Genomic DNA, 25,250 nt, shown 5'->3' with positions numbered 1-25,250 from the left:
TTCTGTATAGTGCGTTCCCTCCTTAACAAGAGGCTGTTTGTTGAAGCAATATCGACGACAAGAGGAACACATTAGCACTTGAGAGACCACTGGGGATGTGTAAACAGTACCAACATGAGGCCCGTCGATAAGGTGAATAGATTTGTATAGATGTCCAAAAAAGACACGCGCACTCCAACCGGAGGGCTCTGAAATCATTACCACCTACACCAGCTCTATTGATCTGAAATGTAAGCGGGGAGGCTCAGTTGCCACGCTGTGTGACAGGCATGGACACACGTGGAAGGTGAAACTGCTGCATACCCCACTGATCACATGATGTCCCTCACTCCCTTCGGTGTGTTTCCCCCCTCAGGGTCAACAACTGACGTGTTTGGTCCAGTGAGATTCATGAGGACAGAGACGACGGCGATGCCACCTCCCTATATATGTGCCCAGCCTTATTTGAATGATGATTCACATAGGCAGAGAGGTCACTGGCCTGGAGACACTGCTAATGGGAAGACACGCAAAAAGTACAGGGGTGTAGAGCTGTGTGTGTGTGTGTGTGTGTGTGTGTGTGTGCGTGGGTGTCTATGTTCGTGGTTAAGAGGAGAGAAGGGGGAGGCGTTTACGTGATGCTGCTTTGTGGAGCACATCATCTGTAATCTATCATTCAAGTCAAGCGGAGGAGGAGGAGGAGAGCTCTTCGTGCTCAGTATCTCAAAGAATCAGTAGCCTTCGCACACCAGCAGACGTCCAACTCAGCAGTGGGTGAATCGGAAAATAGTCGGCGTCGTGAAAACCGTAATGATCTTTGCTAACTGTAGAGTGAGAGAATATTTCTTTGGAGACCCAGATTTATGGCTATTTTAATCTAATTCTTTAATCTTTAATTCTAATTGTTGTAAGCCTATGTTGGACAAACTATATTTTCAACAGAGATAGATCGAGTCCACAGTATGTAGACGGTAACAATATGTTTTAAGTGCAATATAAGGTGTTTAGGAGTTAATATTTTAACAACTTTCCAATGCTGCCCAGCTGTTTAAGCCTCTAAACCTCCTCCACAGTGATGGTAATAATTCATCACTACTGTATCTAGCCACATAGAGGAGAATAACCTTACAACAGCCCCATGTTACTGCAACTGTGCAGTTCATATGCATGCTGTCATGCTGTCATGATGCACACATGCAAAACCTAGAGCGAGTAACGTTATCGACTCCGGCCCAAGAGACCAAAACTACGTTGTTTCCCCTGTGCCTTCTGACCATGGTCCGGAGGCTAAAGCAGGAAAAGTTAACACTAGGATCAACATCGATTCATGGAGGGACCTTCGTTTGGTAAGCTAACATTGCTGCCAAGCATGTGAAATATATACAGTAGTGATATTGTGGTTTTAGCTGTTAATGTTGCTGACGTTAATCCACATGATGCCTGTCAATCATGTTCAGTCTTGTGTGTGTTGGTAGTGCGAGCACAAGCGCGAGCACGAGCAACAGGACGCTGAATGTCGTTGACTTAAAGCTGAAGTAGGCTTGGAGCAAATTTGATTAAAAAAAGTTATTTTTATAAAACGGTCGCTATATCGTGACAGTAATACATGAAACAGGTAACCAGGAAAAAAATTATGTGCCTCTGTGTCCTCCGGTATCTGCAAGATTTCACAGACCGGAGGAAAACAACCAACCAGAGCCAACCTGAGGTCTGCTGTCCATCTGCTATCTATGAGAGCCGGCTGTCAATCGCTCACGAACTCCGATCAAACGGTAAAACAAAGCAGCGCTGATCAAATATGAATCAATATTATGTTACGTTAATGCCTATTTCTCGCCTCAAATGTTTTCAGAAACATCTTGTAGTGTACTGTTTAGCTGTAAAATGAGAAAGTTTGTGACGCGGCCGCCATTGTAAAATCTGATGAAGGAACGCCAAGTTCTGGTCACATGACCGGAGCACAGCCAATAGGAACGGTCTCTCAATGAAATGACCTGTGATTGGTCAAAGTCTCCCGTCACGGGCTAGATATTCTAAAGCCTGAAAACAGAGCCATGAGGAGGTAAAGAAGTCTAGTTTTCTCTCAGAACACTTGAATTACAATATGCTGAAAGGTTATTATGGAATGTTTGTCAAATAATGCCAAAAATATACCGCCTAATCAGAATGTAATTGCTATCCTCTTTTATCAGCTATGATACAATATATAACTTATAAACAAATTATTTCATATTACACAAACTAATGATAAAATTACATAAATTACATATAATTAGTAAACATTATTAATTACTATTTTATTATTTGTTAACAGTAAAATAACTATTACGTAAAGTTTAATTAAATATCAATTTACCATTTATTAATGATGGTTATTATAAAGTGTTACTTAACATTTTGTAAAGTTTGGTTTCATGAAATTCATAAATGCACTTTGGACAAGTTAAAAACAAGTTTAGTTTTCTTAAGACCCTCTGGAGTTACTAGGTATTCACAATGTATACAATATGTTAAATATATGGTAATATTCAGATGTTATATCTACACCTCAGTATTCAGCGGTCTGTTTTCAATTAACAGTACACACACAAACACAAACAAACATACCCACACAAACACACAATGACAAACAAACAAAGGACTGGGAAGCTTTCCAAAAATCACTTTGCATCATATTCACAGACATTAAAGTGTGTCTGAGAGGAGACGATATGATCTACTGATGGTGGTCACATTGACATGACTATAATCTGTCACATCTGACACATACATCAACAAACTAAACCCTGAAAGATGATCATAGTTGACTGGAATCAGCATCTCTGGCAACACCTCATCAACATTTAAAGTTTTGCAAAGGAAGCAACACTCTAGAAAACGTCATGACACTTACAAGAAGGACTTGACGTCCAGCCCTCTGTGGCGGATCTGCTCCATCATGTGATCCCAGCTACCAGGATTTGACCTCGATCGACCCGCTCCCCCCGCTCCTCTGCACCGGGAGGCTCCAGCCGGACTCCCCCGGACCCCGCGCGGACCCCCGCGGTGGCCCCCGCCGCCTGGGCCCGTGTGCAGCTGACCCAGGCTCTGTGAGGTGACCGGGGGGTCGTTGGGGCCCGGAGGGGGCTGGTGGGTGAGGGGCTGTTGGAGGCTCTGCTGCCGGACCAAGGGCCGAGGGCGCGCCACAGCCGAGGACGGGATGTGCTCCAGGGTGGAGGCAGACGAGAGGGAGGCGTCCCCGAAACTGAGCAGACACATAGGAGCACCGAGGACAGAGATGGATACAACAAGGAAGACATCACAGTTAGAGATAATAAAATGAGACATACGGGACAGGGCAGGTAGTTTTAAAAAAAAAGGATTTAGAAGAGATGAAAGTATATAAAAAAGGGAAGATGCAGAAGATAAAAATGGCAAAAAACGTATATACGGCTCAGATTGCAAAGTGGGAACACAGCGTTCGCAGTGAATATCCAAGGGAGTGAGGATCAAGAGAGCACAAAACAACAAAGGAGATCAGTGAAAGAGGGTGAGAGGAGGGAGAGAAAGCAGAACAGAGTTGTCAAAAAGCTTTAGATTACTGTTCAACATCTGTATGAAAACTGTGTAGAATTTCAAGCGTAGGCTGCATGACAGTGGATGGCATGCGACGTGTAAACATTCAATTATTTTTCTCCAAACTGATGTCAAAACAAACCTCTGCAATGGAATTAAACTCAAGCTGTCGTTAAAGTATCATTATCACTTAACTTGAGCTTCTGTTTCTGTATGTTACCTCTTCCCCTAATTAGCCTTGACCTACTTCTACCTTCTTGCCTTTTGCTTCTACCACTCTCTCTCTCTCTCTAAGGTCCTCTCTGTTTTCCCTTCCCACTCCTCCCTTTACTTTTGTGCTTCTGAGCTCAACTGCTCTCCATTTCCTCTGTCCATTCATCTTCTCCCCCCACCCCCTCAGCCCTCACATCAATCTATCTCCACCCCACCTCCAGTCACCGTTCTTTAAGTCTGCTCTCTAATTACCGGTCCCCTACTCTTACAATCATGTAATAATGCTTTGCCGCTTATCCTCCCTTCAATCACTGCCCTGCCTGATAACTGTAAGCTTGTGCTAAACAGCTCTGTCTGGAGCTAATGCTGTGAGGGAGGATTTACTGCCTGGACTTGAGTTGTGTTAGCGCTCGTTCTCCAGTATTAACTCGGCTCTAACTCTGCTGGAGAGCCAGAGGACAAGCCCCCCGAGGAGCGGAGCAATGCTGGATCAAGTAAATACAAGACAGAGCTCATATTCATGCACCCATGCATGCAGGCTTTCTCTCATACACACACTCACATATTGCACGCCATTAGGTCTTTCCCCAGGATAGGCTTTGATGTGAATGTGTTTATTTACTTGTGCATAATATTTTAACTGAATAAATGTGAATTAATGTATAAAAAGTCATATGCTGGATTTCTGTTGAGCGGACGTGTTATAGAGTTTTGAGGTGAGAGGAGATATTTCGGGGCATTTCGGGTTACAGAAGTAAAAGTCTGGTGTATTTTCTGCATAGACAAAGTGAGGCAACTTGTTTGGAGAACTTCCAAGGCTTGGATGAAACTCCAAGTTGAAGCATCAGAAGAGAGGATGAGCAACTGCATTCAACAATATCTGGTTCTTTGATCAAAAGTCAAAGGTACAAGTCTGTGTATATAAAAACCTAACTAGACTAGTTAACTATGACTTATTTTCTTAGGAAGTACACAATCAAGTAGCTGAACACTTTTGCCTCTGACTGGCTTCTTCTCCATACCAACTACAGCTGAGGCTCATGGGTATCGTTGTATTTAGAGCCAGCCGCCATACTAAACTGACAGAAAAGACATAAACATAGCTGAAATATTTCATTATTTATCTAATGAGCTGATGAGCGAGAGCAGGGTATAGGGACAGGGAAACAGAAGGAGGTTAGGTAGATAAGGAAGTTCTGTGATATGTTCCTATTCCTATAATCAGATTTAATTAATGTCTCCATTTTAGTATGTATATATATATATATATACAGTATAAAATATTTAATCGAGATTAATCGCATGGTCGTCCATAGATAATCACGATTAATCACAAATTAATCGCACATTTTTTATCTGTTCAAAATATACCATAAAGAGAGATTTGTCAAGTGTTCAATACTCTTATCAACATGGGAGTGGTCAAATATGCTGCTTTATGCAAATGTATGTATATTTATTTATTATTGGAAATCAATTAACAACACAAACAAATGACAAATATTGTCCAGAAACCCTCACAGATACTGCATTTAGCATAAACAATATGCTCAAATCATAACATGGCAAACTGCAGCCAAACAGGCAACAACAGCTGTCAGTGTGTCAGTGTGCTGACTTGACTATGACTTGCCCCAAACTGCATGTGATTATCATAAAGTGGGCATGTCTGTAAAGGGGAGACTCGTGGGTACCCATAGAACCTATTTTCATTCACATATCTGGAGGTCAGAGGTCAAGGGACCCCTTTGAAAATGGTCATGCCAGTTTTTCCTCACCAAAATTTAGCGTACGTTTCGAGCGTTATTTAGCCTCCTTCTTGACAAGCTTGTATGACGTGGTTGGTACCAATGGATTCTTGAGGATTTGTAGTTTATATGATGCCAGTATCTTCACTCTACGACTGCGCACTACGACCTAAAGATCACAAGTTGCATTAAAATGAATTTGCGTCAACGTGTTAACTTTGACAGCACTGATATTTATTTTAGTTTGTCAATTTTATTTAACTTTATTTAATTATTTATTGATTTTTCCTTCCCCTTTGGTTTAATCATTTTTGATATTGTTCTCCAAATGCAATCCTGTGTCTTTTATATTATCCATTTCATATTTATGAATACAAAGGAATGTAGTTCTGTGATTCTCACGTGTAAATGAAAATGAGCATTGACACAATGGTGTGCTGAACGTATCATCCTTGGCTCAATAAAAAAATTTGAAAGAAATGCTGAAATAATTAGTTCTAATGACAAACCGATGTGATCGTAAAGACTCTTTTGAGAAGCGACAAGGAAAACTGAACATATTATTTATCACTCTGTATTAAATTACATTTTTTTAATTTTCTTTTCCATCATTGATGGCTGCGTGCACGAACATTTGGAGCTGACTCAATTCATCTTCATGCTCATTCATCCTCAAATAAGTTAAAACGTTATAAATAGTTTCAAGTCATTCATTTTATGTGAACTTATTATTCGAGTTTCAATGAACTCAACATCTTAAGGCATCCATGTAATATATATTTTTAAGTTTACCTTACAACAATGATTTTTTTTTAACAGTATAATATGTGCTGTATAGGTTTTCACGTTTGCCAACATCACTTTCCCTCCACTTGATGTATTGTTCCTCTGGTGAAATCACAAGGAAAAATGAAAGGAAACGTATGAAAGTGTAACAACACACGACAAAGAAACAATTGTTATTTGAACATCTGATCATATAAACCAAACACTGCAGCAACGGTGCAGTCAAGTGTAGATATGAAGGATAAATTGAAAGGATCCACATAGAAATCTCTATGCTGTACATTATTTCTGGGTCGGACAAACACGTTGTCATAAGTGGCATCATGATAAATCAATACATCTGGCTGGATGCATGGTGGCATTAGGCCAGACAGCTGGGAGCCGGTCCGTGCGCAAATACATTTTACCAGTCTGTTCAGTGTCAGAAATTTGGCAAAGAATTTGCTAATTTTAAAAACACAGTGTCATTTCCTTGATGCTGTATCTACTTGTGCTTTCAGGTGCTGCACATCTGTATTGTTTTCTGTATAAATCTGTAAAGCACCAGCGCAAGTCATTCATATTCCCCGAGCATGAGCTCTCTTTATCTGCCGTATTCTATTACTGACTTAGAGGGTTATTTTCACATTTCTTCTTGCTTGAAAGTCAATTAAGATGACTATAAACCTTGAATGATTTTGTAATTAGGGAAAATTGAGGAGGGTGAAGAACAAGGAGACAGAGCCAGAGCGAGAAAAGAAATACTAACAGTGAAGAGTGAACGAGAGAGAGAGAGAGAGAGAGAGAGAGAGAGAGAGAGAGAGAGAGAGAGAGAGAGAGAGAGAGAGAGAGAGAGAGAGGGATGCCCAAAAATAGAAACCAATTCCAGAGGAGAAATGGAAATACAGGTAGATCTGAAAGGAGAAGTGACAGGAGGAGTGAAAAATAACACAATTCAAATTCGAAGCCAAAAATAATTCTGCAAGTCTTATTGTCATGTTGTTAAAAAGCCATAAACTGAATCATTATAAGATTTACTTTGTAAAACTTTACGAAAATCAGTCAAACATGAAGAATAATTCATTTATTATGCATGGAAGCAATTTGTAATGTCTATAAATATCAATTCTGAAGGCAGAGTTTCGCTCTCTTGTTTCTAATCAACCAACTGCATTATAACAAGGACACACAGTATTATAGATATAAAGTTAAGGATAAAGATGACTGAATGAATGAATGAACGGAGGATGACTTTTATGGTGAACCCACATCTACACGCTACACTTGTTCATGAATCTATTTAACTATGTTTTGCTCCTTATTTACTGAATGAACCAGGCGTCACAGTACAAGAGACTGACTTTCTGGCCTGTGATTTACATACAGAGAGATCTTTATTATTCATTATCTCTTCATTGTGCAAAAATATGCAGCTTTCGCCAAACACCATTTTCCACAACTCACATATATGGAACAGATGATTATTTGAATATAGAGCATTTATACAGCTGATAGTAGTATACAGTGTGTTTAATGCTCAGCAGAGCTGGAGATCAGGAGGTGATGATAACAAACCCTTGGGTTCTTCTTGCCAAATGTTTGTCGTCAGCCGCTTTGCTCTGGGAAGGTGGTGTTACTGTAGTATGTGATTTATGTGATGGGATCAGTTGTAACAGCTGGGCTAAACCATACGGACTAGTGCAGTGGTTCCCCAGCTGACAGAGAGGAGGTGTCGCAAAACAATTGCGAGAGGTCACAAGATGATTAATGGGAAAGGATTGGATCAAATTCTGCTACACAAAACTATTTTTCAGGCTTTTCTACGATCATTGCTGTGAAATACTCACAACTTTGACCTTTTCAGGGATCGAAGAATTACAGTGTGAGTGCAAACAATCACTTATTAGTTTCACATACTGTGTTAAATCTAGGATGAGGGGTCACAAGCAGATTACAATCTGTAACAGTACAATTTCTAATTTCAAGGTATCATTTGTGTTAATTAGAAAAATGTCACTTAAAGGGATAGCAGGGGTGTGCCGACTATGGATAAGTACTTTATACAACCTCATTACAAAACACCTGAACTATCCCTTTAAGCTTTAAACTACCTGTAATATAGTTGACAATATTAATATTGGAGATATGTTTTTCTTTGGTTACCTCACACTATGTTTATAGAGTTGTGAAGTGGGAGGAGTTGCTGGTTCCAGAGGTGTTTTTTGCCCATTCTAATGGCTAAATGTCATAATGTAACAATCGTATAGGATGATGTTACGGCTATACCAGTTTTAATTATTTCAATTTCGTTCTGAGATATCATGTTTTGTCCTCAGGTCTCAATCCTGCAGGCGTAATTAACGCCTACATCAAAGTTTTTATGTACACAAATTTATCCCTTTGACTTTTTATATCAAAGAACCTGATATTTTCTAACGCAGTTCTGAATCTTTTGTACTGATGATTTAACCGTGGGAGTTTCATGTCAATCCAAGCTGTAGAAGTGCTCCAACTGTGAGTCACGTATTTTGTCTATGGGGAAAATGAATGGGACTTTTATTTCAAGAACCAAGGGCGCCTAAAATAGCTCCTTCCACTTCGCATCTCAATTCTCAATCGTTGTTGTTTACACTATCAGATGATCATGTTAAATACTGGCTGGTTGACTGGCTGCTGTACAAACCTTCTGAGCTGTTTGATACACAGTGAACTTTGGTTAAAATTAAGCTGCATTGAACCGTGTTTTAGGAAAGGGTTTCTTTTTCTTTCACTGGCCTAATAAAACTGTTCTCCTGCTGTTTATACAACCCATTCTTCATTTAAAAAACTCTTACTTCAGATGAACAAGCACGCCATCTTCGAAGATTTTTCTGTGAGCATCTGTTTTGTTTGAAATTCTTGAAACTGTCACAGCCTTCAGTAAATTGGAGGCTGCGGAGGAACAGCACTGTCTGAGACTGTCCTGACATCAGCTGGTGGACGGTTGGCAGCTGACATAAAAAATGGCGTTTGTTTATGAGTGACGAAGCTCTCTGTGGTCGAGAGACTTCAGACGGTTACTCATGCATCACAGGTAGACTCTGCAAAGCAGCTGGCTTCTCTTCCAGCCCGTCCTCACATTATCTTCATCTGCAGGTGTCAAAAAGAGCTTCTGCTGATGTCCATATTTGAGCATACATGCATCAGTGCCATTCACTATGTCTTGACAAACTCACACTCTTCCTTGATATCCACACCATGCTGTTGTTGTGCCCCCTGTAGCCCCTCATGCGTGCCCCCTGTCACCATGCGCCACTCACTTGCCAAACCGCAGGCCTCCGGCCTGCATGTGGCTCTGGACCGTCTGCCAGCGCCCGGCCTTGCTGCCCCCCGTCAGCATGCTTCGAACGCTGTCACTGCGACTGGGCCCCGCCCCAGACCCAGAGCAAGCACCACCCCCGCTGTCACTGGCCCCCGGCGAGGGTCCAGCACCGCCATGCCCACCCTTATCCACGGCCCCACTGGGAGGAACAGCGGGGCGGATCGGAGACAAAGAAACACGGACAGACAGAAAGAAAGGACCAGGATACAAGGAAGAGAGAGAGACGGACAGACGGGAGACAGACGCACAGACGTACAGAGCCGGAGAGCAAAAGATTCATCAGTAAAGTTAGTCAAACTGGTCAGTGAGACACTCTGTGAGCTCTCAGTGCAGCCACAAGTGTTCAGTATACAACAACAACCCTGAGCAGCCACCGCTGCTCAACAAGACAGTCAGTAAGAAAGCAGTGAAGAGGTCTGAGCTGAGGTTTACTGTGTAACCCTGAGAGTAAATTGGATATTTTTCTGTGGATACTTGACAGAGACAAAAACATATCTTCCATAGTACAAAAGTTCTGTTAAAACTGTACAAATTTGAAGGCCAACTTTTTCCCTTGACAACTCGTAATGCCCAATTCACTCTTACAGTATAGTGCAAAATGCTAGCAAAGTTAAGCGTTTGAATACATTGCCTAGAGGGAACTTTTTCTTCTTGCAGCCACTCACTTCACTAAAATCAGTTTTTGAAAATATTTCAGGCTGAGAAATAGGCCACGAAGTTTCAAGAGTTTGGAGATGCAGCAGGTCGGCCTCATTTCACTCCACACCCAGTCCGTTCTCATTCCAGGGTGTCAAATACCAACGCTTTGTCACGGCCGTCAACGTTCAACACCGCCGCACAAGGCACCGTTTAGCGCCGGTATGAAATGCACCGGGCTTTCCATTAACTACAATGTTAAGCCATCCGCAGCAATAGTAAACGCTCAGAGAAATTGCTGTGGTGATGTAGTTTAAAGAGTGAAAGAGACACACAGGACAGGCGGGCGGGCGGGCGGGAGGGGAGGTGGATGGGTCCAACAAACACAGGGCCTTCATCCAGGAGACCGCTATTTGTGTCCCGTGTGTTACGTTTCACTTTCACTTTACAATCAGCTGTTCGTTTGTGTGCCATGTTCACAACGTCAAGTCACATTTTCAATGTAATAACAACTAGCGCCCGGCCTTGCTGCCCCCCGCCACCACGCTTTGAATGCTCGACTGCTCTGTCCCAGAGCAAGCACCTCCCCCGCTGTCACTGGGCCCCGGCGAGGGTCCAGCACCACCATGCCCACCCTTATCCACGGCCCAACTGGGAGGAACAGCGGGGCGGTAGGAAACAAAGAAACACGGACGGACAACCATGTTGTTTTAAACCTCTAAGTGGTTTTGTTGCCTAAACATAAGTAAGTGTTTTGTCTTTATTGACAACATTAAGCCTGAGTTTGCTGCAAGAGAAAAGTGACGCCGAGGGGGGCTTAAGGACGTGTTTACATGCAACCAAAAAGTGATGCTGAAGTGTCTGACAAAGCGTCAGTATGTAACGAGTTGGGATGAGAACGGGTTGCCACACGGGGCAGCAATGACCAATTTGCTGGCTCTGTGAATTGGGCATAATAGCTGAGTAACAATGCAGATGCATCTTGCAGATTTTAAGATTCAGGTGATGATAACAGAACACCAACGTCTCTAATCTCAACTCACCTGCAGCTCACAATGAAAACAAAAAGCACTTTTGTCTGATGGGTTTGTGTTTCCATTCTAAAATCGTGCCACCTAACCCACCCCAGCCGACCACGACTTAAAACGTCACAGAGACGAGTACAGACAGAACGTCGACTTCACTACAGGGACCTTTAACTGACTGAGGACAAACCACACAACACACAGCTGCACACCACGACAATGTCTTCAACAACATTAAGACATTAGGAGCAGGCTGACGGTAAAATGAATGATCTCTCACTGAACAATGAGATATATTCTGGCTCCCTGTCCATACAAGTCTCACGTGTGATTTATCAGCATCATAAAAGTTCTAAACTGAATTTCTCTACAGCACTTTTATTTCCTTACACTATAACTATACTATAATTTAGCTATATTGCTTTTTGTGTGATTGTATTTTACTTTTTATTGTGTGTTTATTGTGCTTTTAAATGTTGTTTTAATGCATTTCTCCACTTTATACTTGGAATTGCCTCTGAGCGCAAAAGGTTATAAACAAACAAACCGGCCTAAAAGCATCATTATCTCGACACTAAGGAGTAAACAGTTGACTCACTGATCTGCTGTCACATATATCAGAAATGCCACTATCATCAACCAATTAAATGCCACTCAAATATAAATAATGATCTCAATAACATAATGCAAAGCAATCACAACAGTCGCTGCTGCTCACTGATTTTACAACATCACTGCACATATACAGAGTAATTGATCACCCTGTGGCTTTTGAAAGAGTCAAGTGATTTGTAATTAGAGAGGATAAGAATGAACAGGTTCTCTTAAATGCCTCGGTGACGTGTGAGATGCATCTAAATGATGGAACGGAGGTTGATGTGAAACAGATGATTTACCATCCAAACACTTAATTGCTGTACTGTACACGGCGGAGACAGCGTCACTATTTCTGGAATAGGGCTCAGTAGACCAGACTCAGGAGGGCCATCAGGCAGCCTTAAAGCACTTACAGTACTATGAGTGATAGTGGGAGTAGTGACAACAAATGAGCAGAAAACACAGAGCGAGTGGAAGAAGAGGTGAGAGGAGTAAAAACACACACACACACACACACGACTTTACACACACAACACAACAGGGATAAAAAAAGAACAGAAACCAACCCATTAAAAGGAAAAGTTGAACATTTTGGGAAATCGCTTATTAGCTTTCTGGCAGAGAGTTCGATTAGAGGATCACACACCTCTCATACCTGTCTGTTAAATGTGAAACTAGTTGTTGGTTAACTTAGTTTAGCACAGATATTCAAAGGTAACACAATCCATCTACCAGCACCTCTTAAACTCACTAATTAGCACATGGTGTGTTATTTGTTTAATCTGTACAATAAAACTATTGTACAGGGTTGGTTTTGTGTTGGACTATTTCTTGGCCAGGCGCAGTAACTTTCTGGAGTCTCTGCTAGTTGCCTGGCAACTGGTCCCAGTTCGAGAAATAGTCCGGCACATAACCAACCCTGTAAACCAGCAAATGTTGTTTTTACACTTTGGTATATTTGGTATATGATATAATGTGTTAATCAGTGGGCTTTAGAGGGACTAAAAGGCAGATTTTGGTACCTTTGTTTGGACAGAGCCAGGTCTTTATGCTTAGCTAGCTACCATATTATATACCTTATTTAACAAAACAGTGTGAGAAACTGTGAGAAAATGGTCTTGATATTCTCATCTAAGGCCACGATCACATGGAGATGCGTCGCTAGAAACACATCGCCCCGCAAAACCCTTGTTTTCCTACGGTACGCGCTCCTCTCTTCTGCCGCGCTTTGCAATTTTCTAGTAGCTTTTAGACGAGCATAAAATGTAATGTATTATATTGTGAAATATTCCTAACATTTCAGCGCCAGGTACGGATTCATATCTCATGTTGTGATAGTTTCAGTACTGTCTTAGAGAGAGAGAGAGAGAGCGCACATTTCCGTTAATCACATTTGATCGCCCGGCTAAGCACACAGCCCCGCTCGACAGGCGCATCAGCTGTTTTGCCCGACGCCTTTTGCCAACGGGCGTTTTGTCTGATCGGGGCTTAACTCTGTTTCCTTATGATTCCAGTCTTAGTGCTAAGCTGAGCTAACCGGCAGGTGGCTGTAGTTTCACCACAGAAATAGAATAGGAGTAGATCGGACATCAAACTGTTTTCCGTGGTCATTCGACTAGTACAAAAGAAAATGGCGATTGTTGTTAGTTGTTATGGTGACAACACATGTCAATGAGGCCGTTAAGTGTAGCCAGCTAGCTTGCTAATTCCACCATGCTTTAATGCTTCACTGGATACAGAAAATGAGCCAAACAAAGTCGTCACTCATCTGGCGACAACAATGAGCTTTCATACGCTGTGACAAGAGTGTGTCGATTTATGCTCCGTATCGTGACCTACTACTGCTCATTTTAGCCGTTACTGCAAAACCTCACCTCAGTGAGTCCACTTAAGTCGGTTTAGTTTATACCTAAGTTAGCCCTCTACAATGCGCGCAATGGCAACGGTACACATAAAAATGGCCGCTGCTCTAGAAATGTCTGCCGCTCTGACCGTCCTACGTTGATTTGAATGGGAAATCCACGTTCTACTCCTATTCTATTTCTATGAGCTTCACATTTAACAGACAGGTGTGAGAGTGGTGTCGATCTTCTCATCTAACTCTCTGCCAGAGAGCAAATAAGCATACTTCTCAAAATGTCAAACTATTCCTTTAAACAAACCCGTTCAAAGATAAAGAAACAACAGTCAACCCTCTGCGGACGCCCTAACGGCTCAGATAAGTATACGTTTAAGTCAAGTCTGCTACAACATCCTGAGAAGCAGATTTTTTTATACTTGGGCTGAGTTGTATTAAAGGGGAAAAGGTTTCAGGTGAAACAGTGAGATCTGCTCTATGAGGGTTGTCCGTCTCCATGGTAACACGCCATGGGCTGCAGGTGAGAGGTAAAGAGGGTCTGATGAGGCTAGCAGGGCTGTAGGGAATGGGGCTCTCAAACCTTTCACTTGTACACCCTGTACGCTGTGCAAAAGCAAACTAAAATCTTATTTCCCAGATTTGATATTTTGAGTTTTGACTATAGCAACCAAATGGTGCTCAAAAAGGAAGGGCTCCCCAACATAATTTAGATTCGCTCTGTAATCATCTATCTCATAAACATTTATGATTTATGTTTTCAGATAGGATGTATCTATTAATTTCATACAGCTGTTGGCAGACAGCTATCTAAAAGCAATCGCTTGGAAAACGGTCGTAATTTCTGTCAATGTTAGGGCAGTCCTAGGAACCACAGCAATATTGAGGGATGGTGCTGCACATCTCTATCAGGCGCTGCATGGCCAGCGGTGCATACTAAACACCACCTCGCTGTCGACATGCCTGAAAGCAAAAACATGAGGATTACCAGGGATGAGAGGAGACTTCTGTTAAAAAGACATGTGGCCAGACAGCGTTACAAAAAGAGGCTTTCTGCCCCGCTTCAGGCTATTAAATGTGACCTTTTCACTGCTCAGAGTGATATATTGATCAACCTTTGCTTTTGATTCAGAGTATATTTTGTGTTATTTGTTAGATACTTATGCACACAAATAGCCAAACACTAGAGTTTATTTAATTTTTAATTTAGTGTGCAAAATACACCTTTACTGTGCTAATAATGCCCAATTTTTATGAGGTCAACTAGTTTTCCAAGGTGCACACAAGCCCCTGTTCATTACAGCCCTGCCCAGATTGAGGGGTCCCTTACCAGCCATGACTGAGACTCACTTGGGCGTGAGGCGAGGGTCTCCGTAGGGGGCATATGGAGACATGTTTAAGAGGAACTCCTTGGGCGGGTAGGAGCTCCACCTCTGTTGCACGTTGCTGCTGTCATTGTTATTCCAAAAGTCTCTGTCCAGATCACTGTGGCTAGAGAGAGCGAGAGAGGGAGAGAGGTAAGACAGGTAAGATCAGCAAAGCAATCAAAGACAGATATATATAGAAGAACAACACGACAGATGAGAGAAGTGCTGAGAAAAAAAACATAAAAAGAGCAAAGTTAGAATATTGTCTCATAAATGTAAAGGTCAGGGAGAGAGTGTTAATGAATAGGAAAAAAATATGATAATGTCAACGCCTATAAAGTAATATTCTAAAACAAGGCACCGTTCTTTAAACACAGATACTGCATTAATTTCTTCATTAAATATAAGGTGAGTCTAACATTAATAATGTTTTACTGTGCCTTTATTGAAAGTGTTTTAACCTTCTGTATCATCTGCTGGTTTGTTAACGCTACTGAGGCACAGAAACTGCCAGCAAACTGCCTGGGATCACGCTAACAAGTATGGAATTTATTTACAGAGGCCGAGCAGTGAGGAAGGCAAACAATATTGTGGTTGACCAGAGGCACCCCCTTTGCCTCCTCATTTAAATTACTGCCATCTGGGCGACGGTATTGGCCCCCTCTATTCACTAAAAATAGATCTAAGTTTTCATTTGTCCCACAAGCCATTAAGTTTTTAAATGGCTAATGCACTAGCACTTTATCCCACATGCACTTTGACCACTCCTTCCTAGTCACAAAGGATGTCCAGCTGGTCTGGTCTGTCCACCATATATATGTATGTATATATATAGCTACTGTATATACTGTATATATGAACAGCGGTCTCCTGGATGAAAGCCTTGTGTTTGCTGGACCCATCCACCTCCCCTCCCACTCGCCCTGTGTGTGTCTTTTCACCCAGAGTGTTTACTTTTGCCGCGGATGGGTTTACATTGTAGTTATTGGAAAGCCTGGTGTGTCTCACACAGGCGCTAAAGGGTGCCTCGTGCGGCGCTATCACACGGCGTGGGCCGTGGGTCGTGACAAAGCCTCGATATTTGACGCCCTGGGAACGAGAACGGGCTGGACCTGCACGTTTTATTACCACTCTGTCAGAGATGAGGAAACAAATAAAACAGAGAAGGTAGAAAAGTCAGTATACAACAAAAACTCAGAGTCAAAATCAAGTTATTGAGAAAACACAAAGGAAGTAAAATAGTAACAAATGAGTGATATAAATGACAAATTGATAGCTGTGTCATTCACGCTTCAGCACCTCTAATCTTTAATAATGATAACAACATCAATTCCAATTTTAGTTTCCAATGTTAATATTACAGTCCAAAATAATATAACTACAGCTATGTAAGATAGCAGCACAGTTGACATACACCGTCATTTCAATATTTCAATATATATACAGTTATACTTATATATTTTTCTAGATTCTGACACACATATTTGTAACAGGTGTCTTTTTTCCATATTGTGATTTGATATAGATATAGATAGCTTGTTTAGAGTGTTTAAAACTCAATTTCTGTACATGTATTAAAGATTTCTTCTTTCCTTTTTCCTCTACCTTAATGTCATATTTTTAGCGATGGATGTTTTGATATATGTGATGATGAATATGATAAAATGTTTATAAATAACATATGTTTGATATTTAGAAGTATAGCTTTTGTATTACTGTTTTTATGTACTTTATCAAATTGTTATCTGTTTGTAGAGGTTTTATCAGACTGGTGTTTTGGATGAACCACACCTTCCATCATAGAGCTTGTTTGCTTATTGATGTGCTGTATGTATATGCAGTATATTGGTTTCCACTTTTTAAACAATTTGACCTGACGTAGATCCAAGCAGGATCGAAACATAGTCAATCAAAATATTGTGTTAGTAGTGTGCAGATGTTACCTCTTTCTTCACGATTCTTATCTTCTTTATTATTAAACAATTTCTTGAATTTACTGTTTTCAACTTACAGTTGTAGAAAACACTGTTTTAGTGATCTGTAATAATGTGTGACTGATGCATTTGTGTTTTTTGTGTTTTGCAGTTATGTTTGTATTTTCCAAACTGATTAAAAGAAATGTCATTTGGAGGTAAAGCTTATTTATCCGTAACCCAACTTTTGATTTATATGAACAGAATACACAAGTAACTTTCCTCCACTGTGTTCTTACGAGATTGCATAATTCAACCTCTTTGATAAATGAGAAATACACTCATATAGCTCTGTCTTCAGGGCATCATTTCATGGTGGACATTTCCGACCGTGTAAGGGGGGGGGAGGGCGAGCTACAAGATTAGCTTTCCAATCAGAAACGGCTGTTAAAATGCGATATTATCACCACATCATAGATCATTTCCATATGCCTCCATCAAAAAACCCTCGCTGACACCTACTTGATGGCTTTATTTTCCCCTCGACCTCTCACAGAATCTGGAGAGCTGGCAGCCTCCACCCCGGGCTTATTCCTCTTACCCTGCAAAGAGACAAGAGACGAGAGACGGATCTTAGAGCCATGTTTTGATCATTGTTCGCAGACGCTTTTTTTGCAAGTGAAGTGCACATTACAGAGGCTTTAGAAGAGCATCAGGTCCCAAACATGGTGTAAAATATGATAAAATGAGGAAAGAGCAGAGATTGGTTTGATGCCAGGACTACAGCCTGCGTCTGAGGATCAAAACCTGATGAGGGACCACTTAACTACAATGAGATGCAAAAACACACTCTCACATGCACGGACATGACTTCACACACAAACAAAGGAAATGTACACAATGTACTGTGTAAGCTGTACATCAGACACAGAATGAAATCAGGCACATTATGACACCGGGATACATGTCTACACAGAAATGTATATACATGTAATAATCATTTTAAACTGGAAGACATATAAAACTAAACATTTATTAAAACTGAACATTTAAAACCCTTACTATTGGAATGAATAGGAGCTGCAATAGCTTGGTGTGTTAGGCTGCATTCACACCAGATCCGGCAGTGCGGCTGCGGTGTTCGCAAGGGGTGCCGAAAAACATAACGCAGTGGCCTGTGGCGGAAAAGTACAAACAGAAACAACTTTTGGAGGTCACGCTGCGGTGGTCAATCACGCAACCGGCGATCCAGAGCTGTACCACCCAGTCACGAGGGAATAAAAGACGTTATTACACAGCTGTGTTGAATACTCGATTCTGATTGGTCAATCACAGCGTTCTGCGGTCTGTTATTTCTTTATAGCAGACTGTTGCTATGGGAACAGTTCTGATGTTGGACTCTGGCGGACCATTTTTGTGACAAATTATTTATTTCTTAAGTAAGTAGCCGTGTAATAAGCGGGATAATGTGCAGCTATGGTTCATTGTTGTAAAAGAAACCCCTTCAGGGCGATGAAAGACCCGGCATCCATGCATCACCCTGTCGGGGATTCTTTCACAACAATGATCGGCTCGCTATATATTATCCCTTACTTAATCGTCACAGTCAAGGCCATTAAAAATGACGCTCCCACACTGCCACACGACCCTGAGGCAAATCACCGTAACACCTGATCTGGTGTGAATGGAGCCTTTCACCTGTAAAGACTAAAGTTATATTCATAGTTAAGCGTTAAGTGTTAGAGCATATCTACAGAGCCTAAGAACAGAGATGCTGTCACTGCAGCTGTTGTACTCCTCCCTCAAAAACGACATGTCGGGGCTACAGCATCATCTACGATACCACCTTAAAGGCCACAAGAAGAGTATTTAGTGAGATTGTGAAGACAACAAATTAAAGAGCTAGTGTGTAGGATTTCATGGCATCTAGCTCCCTATGTAGATATGAAGGACTCATTCTAAGCTAATGAAAACACAACGATCTTCAGTTTCAGGTGATTATACACTAATACAAACATAGTTATGAATATTATATTCCATCTCAACCAATAGATCCCCCTAAATCCTACACACTGGACCTTTAACTAAGATATAGTCTCCGTAGTCTTTTCAGTAACACACATCCAGAAAAGCAATCTCCACTGCACATCTTCTGCTCACCATAACCGTTGCTCTCTATCACAGTGGACAAAAGAATGTAAACACAATTACTGTAGGCTGTGTAGAATTGAAGCAAGACACAGCCTGATCATGCACAATACATCCAACTACAGTAGATGCTGGACTATATATCATAACGCTGTGGGTATCTGCAGCTGGTCTGCCATTAAACCCTGGCATCAGGTATAAATCCAGCTTAATGAAACTGAAAACAATGACACCTCAGATATGGGACACTTTACAAACCACAAAGTATTCCTCTCAAAGCAGACAAGTGTCTATCGTTGAGCTCTTTCAGGGAGAAACAGGATCATTTCAAGGGTGAGAAAATTCTACATAGGCGGCATACATTTCTTTTGTGTATATTTACTCACTCTGCACATTTTCACCACTTAACGGATCATGCTTTCAGCAGAGCAATATACACAGTTATTGAGCTTTACGCTTTATTGAACTCTGTATTTATTGAACTCTTGAGGGTGATAACGGTGAGCTCTCTCCAGCTGAGTCACACAGACCCTCTTACATAATGTTTTTCCATCGTAAACTCAATACAAGAACATAAAGAGCACATATGGCATAAAATGCTAAAACTAAATAGAAAATACCTGTTTTCAAGTAAAGTTGTATCTATATTCAAGGAAACAACATGTCAGACTCTGTTTGGAGACCTCAGCTATATAACCATCTGCTGCTGTAGATAATTATCTTTATTAACTTCACTGAGTTTTAATCACATATGCCATATTTAGACAAAGTATGCAGTACTTCGCATATGACTCCTCCACATTAGTATCATAAATATCACATCGTGCCAGACAGATAAAAAAAAAAAGATCCACAGCTGAAACTCAAGGACTTTTACTAGCACACGATGTGCCTGGATGACAAACTACAGTATGAGAAGAATGGTATTGTGATGACTTTTATATAACATTAATTTCAAGTCTTGCAGAAGAGGAACCATTATTGTTTGCACACCCAGAGATCCATGCTCAACTCTGCTTTTTCAGGAGCTGTTTGGTGATGAAGGTGTGTCCTTGTTTCCCTCCCACGCTCTCAACCCTGCTCCTTCTGATTGCACAAGAACTGTCAAACATAGCGGTATACTAATTCATAACTTCACTCTTTGAAGTGTCGATCTAACTCCTTCCCTCTTCCTCAAAACTGAGTATTTTCAGCAACACACTCTGCAGCAACGGCTACAAATAACCTCTTGCAAACAGCTCAAACGGAGAGAACAGTAGAAGGCATGATGATGCTAAATAAGTGATGCATGTATCTGCCATTAAATGTTAATTGTGGAAATGAAATGACACAAGAAGAAGAAGAAAATCTGTCTTTTATTGGTGGTTTTATACGTGGTTTCTGTTCTGCTGGCTGCTATCTGCATCTGCTGGTGTCTACAAGTCACAGGTTGCCATTTTACAGTGGAGTCACTTTAACTATTCTATCCATTTATTTTTCACTAATGTGCACATCATGTTACTACTCATGGTTTTCCTGCAGTGTAGGGGGTTTAGCAACAGGAACACTAGGTACTGCAGATATTGGTGTGCAGTCACATCTTCTACAGTTTATCTGTTTCACGTGACATGCTGTAACTGTATATTACTCACACCTACAGGCTATTTTTACTTTCCGTTCACTTTACCTGCATGTATTAGGAGTGTTGGAAGAAACTGGAACGACTAAAACACATACAGGGAGAATAAACTCATTTAAATCCCCCAGCTGAGCAGTCAATGGGTTCATACCGAGGACCGTTGTGTTGTAAGTGACAGTGCTGCTAACCTATGCAGCCATGTGGGAGACAACATACAGTCTCAAAATGAGGACAGTCTGACGTCATGATTTGCTGAGCTTACTGGATTTGTGTTCCCTCAATTATTTATGATAGTGACAAGAGTCATATAGAGGAGTGCCCGTCTCTGCGTTCAGATTTGCTGATTAAAAAAAACATAGACTGTATAAAATATGTACGTATTCTCCATGACGTCACCCATAGGTTTCTGAAGAGCCGTTGTGAAGTTCAAAGTGGGTGGCTCCGGCTGTCGCCATCTTGGCAGTGACGACACAGCCTAGTTCACAGCTAATCCAAAAATGGGCAAAGAGATGGATTGTTGATGATGATATATAACAATTCACACCCCTTACAGATGTTATGAACGGGGAAATCAGCTATAGAGACCAAAAGCGTTTTTTGCACCAGGCTGTAAACATGTTGATTTCTGCTGTAAAGTCGGGCATTTTAACATGGGGGTCTGTGGGGATTGACTCACTTTTGAAGCCATTTAAGGAACTGCAGTTTTTGGCACTTCCACGTTGGTTTCATTTGTCAGTACCGGAGGTTGCTGCTTGATAAAAAAAAAGTATAAATCCAATCATGATATTATGGCACCATATAGGACTAAGAGTGAAAACCATATTATATGAATGAGGTCTTCATAGAAACCCTGACAGGACCCCACAGAAAGGTACATAAGAGGAACTCTGCTTGAACCTTGTTTAAAGGCTCTGGGTGGAATCAGGTACCGAATGGTATAATGCAACTTTATAAATATTTCAGAGCTGTCTGAAAAACCTCAGAACAGATGGTTCCAGATACAGACAAAGAGCACCACGAGTTTCTAGTTTCCTCACACCTAAACAGACAAAACAGCTCACTGACTGACCGTTCCTAAAACAACTCATATACTGTACATGTTTTCTGATCTACCACCTCTGTCGTTAAGGTTTGGTCCAGTTTAAACTAAAAATTTCACATGTCACCATTCACGTTTTGTGGAAATAACAATGTCATGCAACATCTGCTTTTGCTAGAGGACAGTAATTACTGTTACCACCAGCAAGAAGATGTTGCTTGTCAGGAAAACTACAGTAGGTTATTTTAAGTATTTCAACAAACTACCAATGCTGTGTTTTTTCTGATGAGGACAGTTTCTCTAGTTTCTATGACTTCTACCATTTTCGTTTCCTGGGAAAACAAATGTTTATTGATGTGTATTTTTTATGCGACTGACTTTCTTATCAGACTTTGATGGAGGATTTCTTTGCTTTTTTTGGTTGAGAGATTCGTTGCTCAATTTTAAACTGGATGATGAATGCAGTGCTTGTACTCAATAAAGGATTTTAAGCAGCCTGGAGGCTTTCAGACACAGCAGAGGGCTGAACGTTTGTCTGAATGCAGCTTTCAGTGTCCCGCAGACAGGTGGCCTCTTTATGTATTCTACTGTATCTCCCTCTCTAATACATCCACAATACACTCTATTATTTATCGTGTCGCATCTCATGTGTCCGGCTCGGCTAAAACATTTTCAATAGAGAGCAAAGCTTTGGGGCCTGAACTGATCTGTACCTACAATCAGCCTCTACACTGTAAACACACACACACACACACACACACACACGCACACACGCACACACACACACACACACACACATACTGTACAGTGCATACACACAGGACAGAATAATAATAGTAGATTCGGAGACTGAGAGATTTCTAGCAGTCAAGAATATGCTATCTTGTGCAGCTCATCAATCATTTAACAGATTCATAAAATGTTGAAGCTGCTGGAGAGGAGAGGGTGGAGAAGGTATGATGTTGAGAGAGTGTGGGTGGATGTGAGAAACAGAAAGGAAGATCGAGAGGACGGGGAGAAACAGGAGTACGACGGCGGAGTAGAGGGGTAAAGTGAGAAACACAAAGGGACAGGACGCCATAGCTGTGCAGAGGACACACATCTGGATGTTCAACACCGACCAGCATCAACCTCTCTCCCTGCCCGTCTGTCTGTATGCCTCTGTGGTTGTTTCTGCCTCTTGCCTCCTCCTCCCACTCTCCTCCCACTTCCACTCCCATAAAACAACCAATGGCATGAGACCAGTTCCAGACAGCTTCATCTTTCCCAGAGCAAATGCTTTCATATGAATCGGTTTCTTTTATGGCTAGAAATGAACCATTCATATTGATGCTATTCATCAGAAGAATAAGTGAACAAACACACAAAACCTGACTTCACCAACCCTATCGCCCAGAAATGATGTTTATATACAACTAATGTGTTTTCCAAATGACTTTTTATACGAAATGTAGTGGCTGCCAGATGGATTATGTTCAGTGGAACCATTTAGGCAGCAAAAGCACTCATTTGGTTACGGTTAGGGAAATATTGTGGTTTCGGTTAACCACGAGGGACAGGAGGTCACATCCCCCCCTGATATATGAAATATGGACTCTGCTTCATGTCCATGTTGATTTACTTTACATTTGGTCATTCTATATCCTGCGTGCCCCATGCACAGATCTCCGATACAAAAGTTGATCACTAACAGGTCTACTACACCCGCCCGTTCTCATTCCCAGGGTGTCAAATACTGAGGCTTTGTCAAGGCCGTTGGCGTGTGATGACGCACCAGGCTTTTGTAAATCCATCCGTGGCAACAGTAAACGCTCAGACAGTGCTGTGGTGACATGGTTTAAAGGACCAGTGTGTAACAATTAGGTGGATCTATTGGCAAAAATGGAATATAATATTAGTAAGTATGTTTTCTTTAGTGTACAACCACCTGAAAATAAGAGTCATTGTGATTTTGTTACCTTAGAATGAGCCGTTTATATCTACATAGGGAGCGGGTCCTCTCCACGGAGTCTGCGATGTTGCACCGCAATATTTCTACAGAAGCCCTGAACGGACAAACCAAACACTGTTTCCTACTTGGGTCGGAGTCAATAATGTTACTCGCTCCCGTCGCACACAAACACTCTCTACTCTTAAAACAACTGGCTCTAGAGAGGGCCATTCGCGTTTTCGCATCGGCCACCGTAGCAATCCTACACGCTTGGCACACGGGAGAGTTTGTAATCTGCAACCTCACCGCTAAATACCACCAGATCCTACACACTGTTTGTTTAAAGAGCGAAAGAGACACAAGAGACAACAACAGCATAAAACTTTCATCCAGGAGACCGCTGTTTGTGTCCTGTGCGTTAAGTTTCCCTTTCACGTTACAATCAGCTGTTCCTTCGTGTTCCGTTTTCAAAACATTTTCTTCACAAACGTAGTCATTTTAAGCCCAACCATGTTATTTTTTTCCCTAAATCTAACCAAGTAGTTTTATTGCCTAATCCTTAGCAAGTGTTATTATTTAATTCTATCATCAAGCATGTGTTTACGGCGAAGGGGTCTAATAAAGCGTCAGTATGTGACGAGTTGGGATGAGAACATGTTGACTACAGACATAAAACACAGTCTAAATGTTGAATATAAGCCAGGGTGGTTTTCAACATAACAAAATGGAGGATGAGCCGAGTTTCACTAAGTTATTTCCCTTAATCAATGAATATTTTGATAATTGATTAATTGGTTAAGTTATTTTTTTAGCAACAATGCCAAACATTTGCTTTTTCCATCTTCTCAAATGTGAGGATTTCCTTCTTTTCTTTGTCTTATATGTACATCTGGCTGGATAATAAATTTGATACCTTGACGTTTGGACTGTTGGTTTGACAAAACAAGCGATACAAAAAAGGCCACGTTGGGCTCTGGGAAATTGTTATGGACATGTTTTACTATTTTCTGATAATTTACAGGCAAAACGGTTTTGCACTCGATGGCTCATGTTAGTCTTGGAAAGGAAGGAGTGAACAGAGGGGTACTCAGTTGGTTGCAATCTGCAACCACACCACTGGATGCTGCCAAATCCTACACACTGTACCTTTAATAGATGACATAAATAATCATTTGTTGCAGCCGTATTACTGACTTTTTTATATTTTCACTTCTGGCACCTTGCCTCTTTTTTTTTTTACCTGTAGGTGTTCATTTATTTAACCTTTAAGAGTGTATCACACAAAACAAACAATAGATAATAATATGTCAGATGAAAAAGACAGAGACAAGGACTATGAAGGAGAAACTACGGAGGCAGCGGAGACGAGAGAAGAGCGGGACAATCCTGGAAAACGAAATCAGTGACATTCTGACAAGGACATGGAGATAAAGTGACAAAAGGAGGAATACAATCCAGACTATTCGGTATAAAAGGGGAAGGAGGGTGACACAAAAACAAA

At 41.2% G+C, this 25,250-nt stretch overlaps 1 protein-coding gene and 1 long non-coding RNA gene across 3 annotated transcripts in view; one reads left to right on the top strand and one right to left on the bottom strand.

Annotated features, from left to right (window-relative positions):
• syt7b (synaptotagmin VIIb) overlaps window positions 1-25,250 on the bottom strand; it is a 123,289-nt gene that overhangs the window by 37,734 nt on the left and 60,305 nt on the right. Inside the window, exons 3-6 of one of the 2 annotated variants that reach the window (XM_037748470.1) lie at window positions 17,537-17,616; window positions 15,085-15,225; window positions 9,560-9,760; window positions 2,873-3,223 (exon numbers count right to left, since the gene is read on the bottom strand). In XM_037748470.1, the coding sequence (XP_037604398.1) occupies window positions 2,873-3,223; window positions 9,560-9,760; window positions 15,085-15,225; window positions 17,537-17,616 (773 nt within the window). The remainder of the gene's footprint in view (window positions 1-2,872; window positions 3,224-9,559; window positions 9,761-15,084; window positions 15,226-17,536; window positions 17,617-25,250) is intronic. The other variant, XM_037748477.1, reaches the window with a different exon arrangement.
• LOC119475619 overlaps window positions 17,735-25,250 on the top strand; it is a 28,296-nt gene continuing 20,780 nt past the window's right edge. The window contains exon 1 of the long non-coding RNA XR_005203841.1: window positions 17,735-18,004. This is a non-coding gene — a long non-coding RNA (uncharacterized LOC119475619). The remainder of the gene's footprint in view (window positions 18,005-25,250) is intronic.

Source organism: Sebastes umbrosus, chromosome 2, assembly GCF_015220745.1.
Source record: "Sebastes umbrosus isolate fSebUmb1 chromosome 2, fSebUmb1.pri, whole genome shotgun sequence".
NCBI lineage: Eukaryota > Metazoa > Chordata > Actinopteri > Perciformes > Sebastidae > Sebastes > Sebastes umbrosus.
The sequence above is the reverse complement of the archived record's forward strand: the minus strand, read 5'-3'. Positions and strand labels throughout refer to the sequence as shown.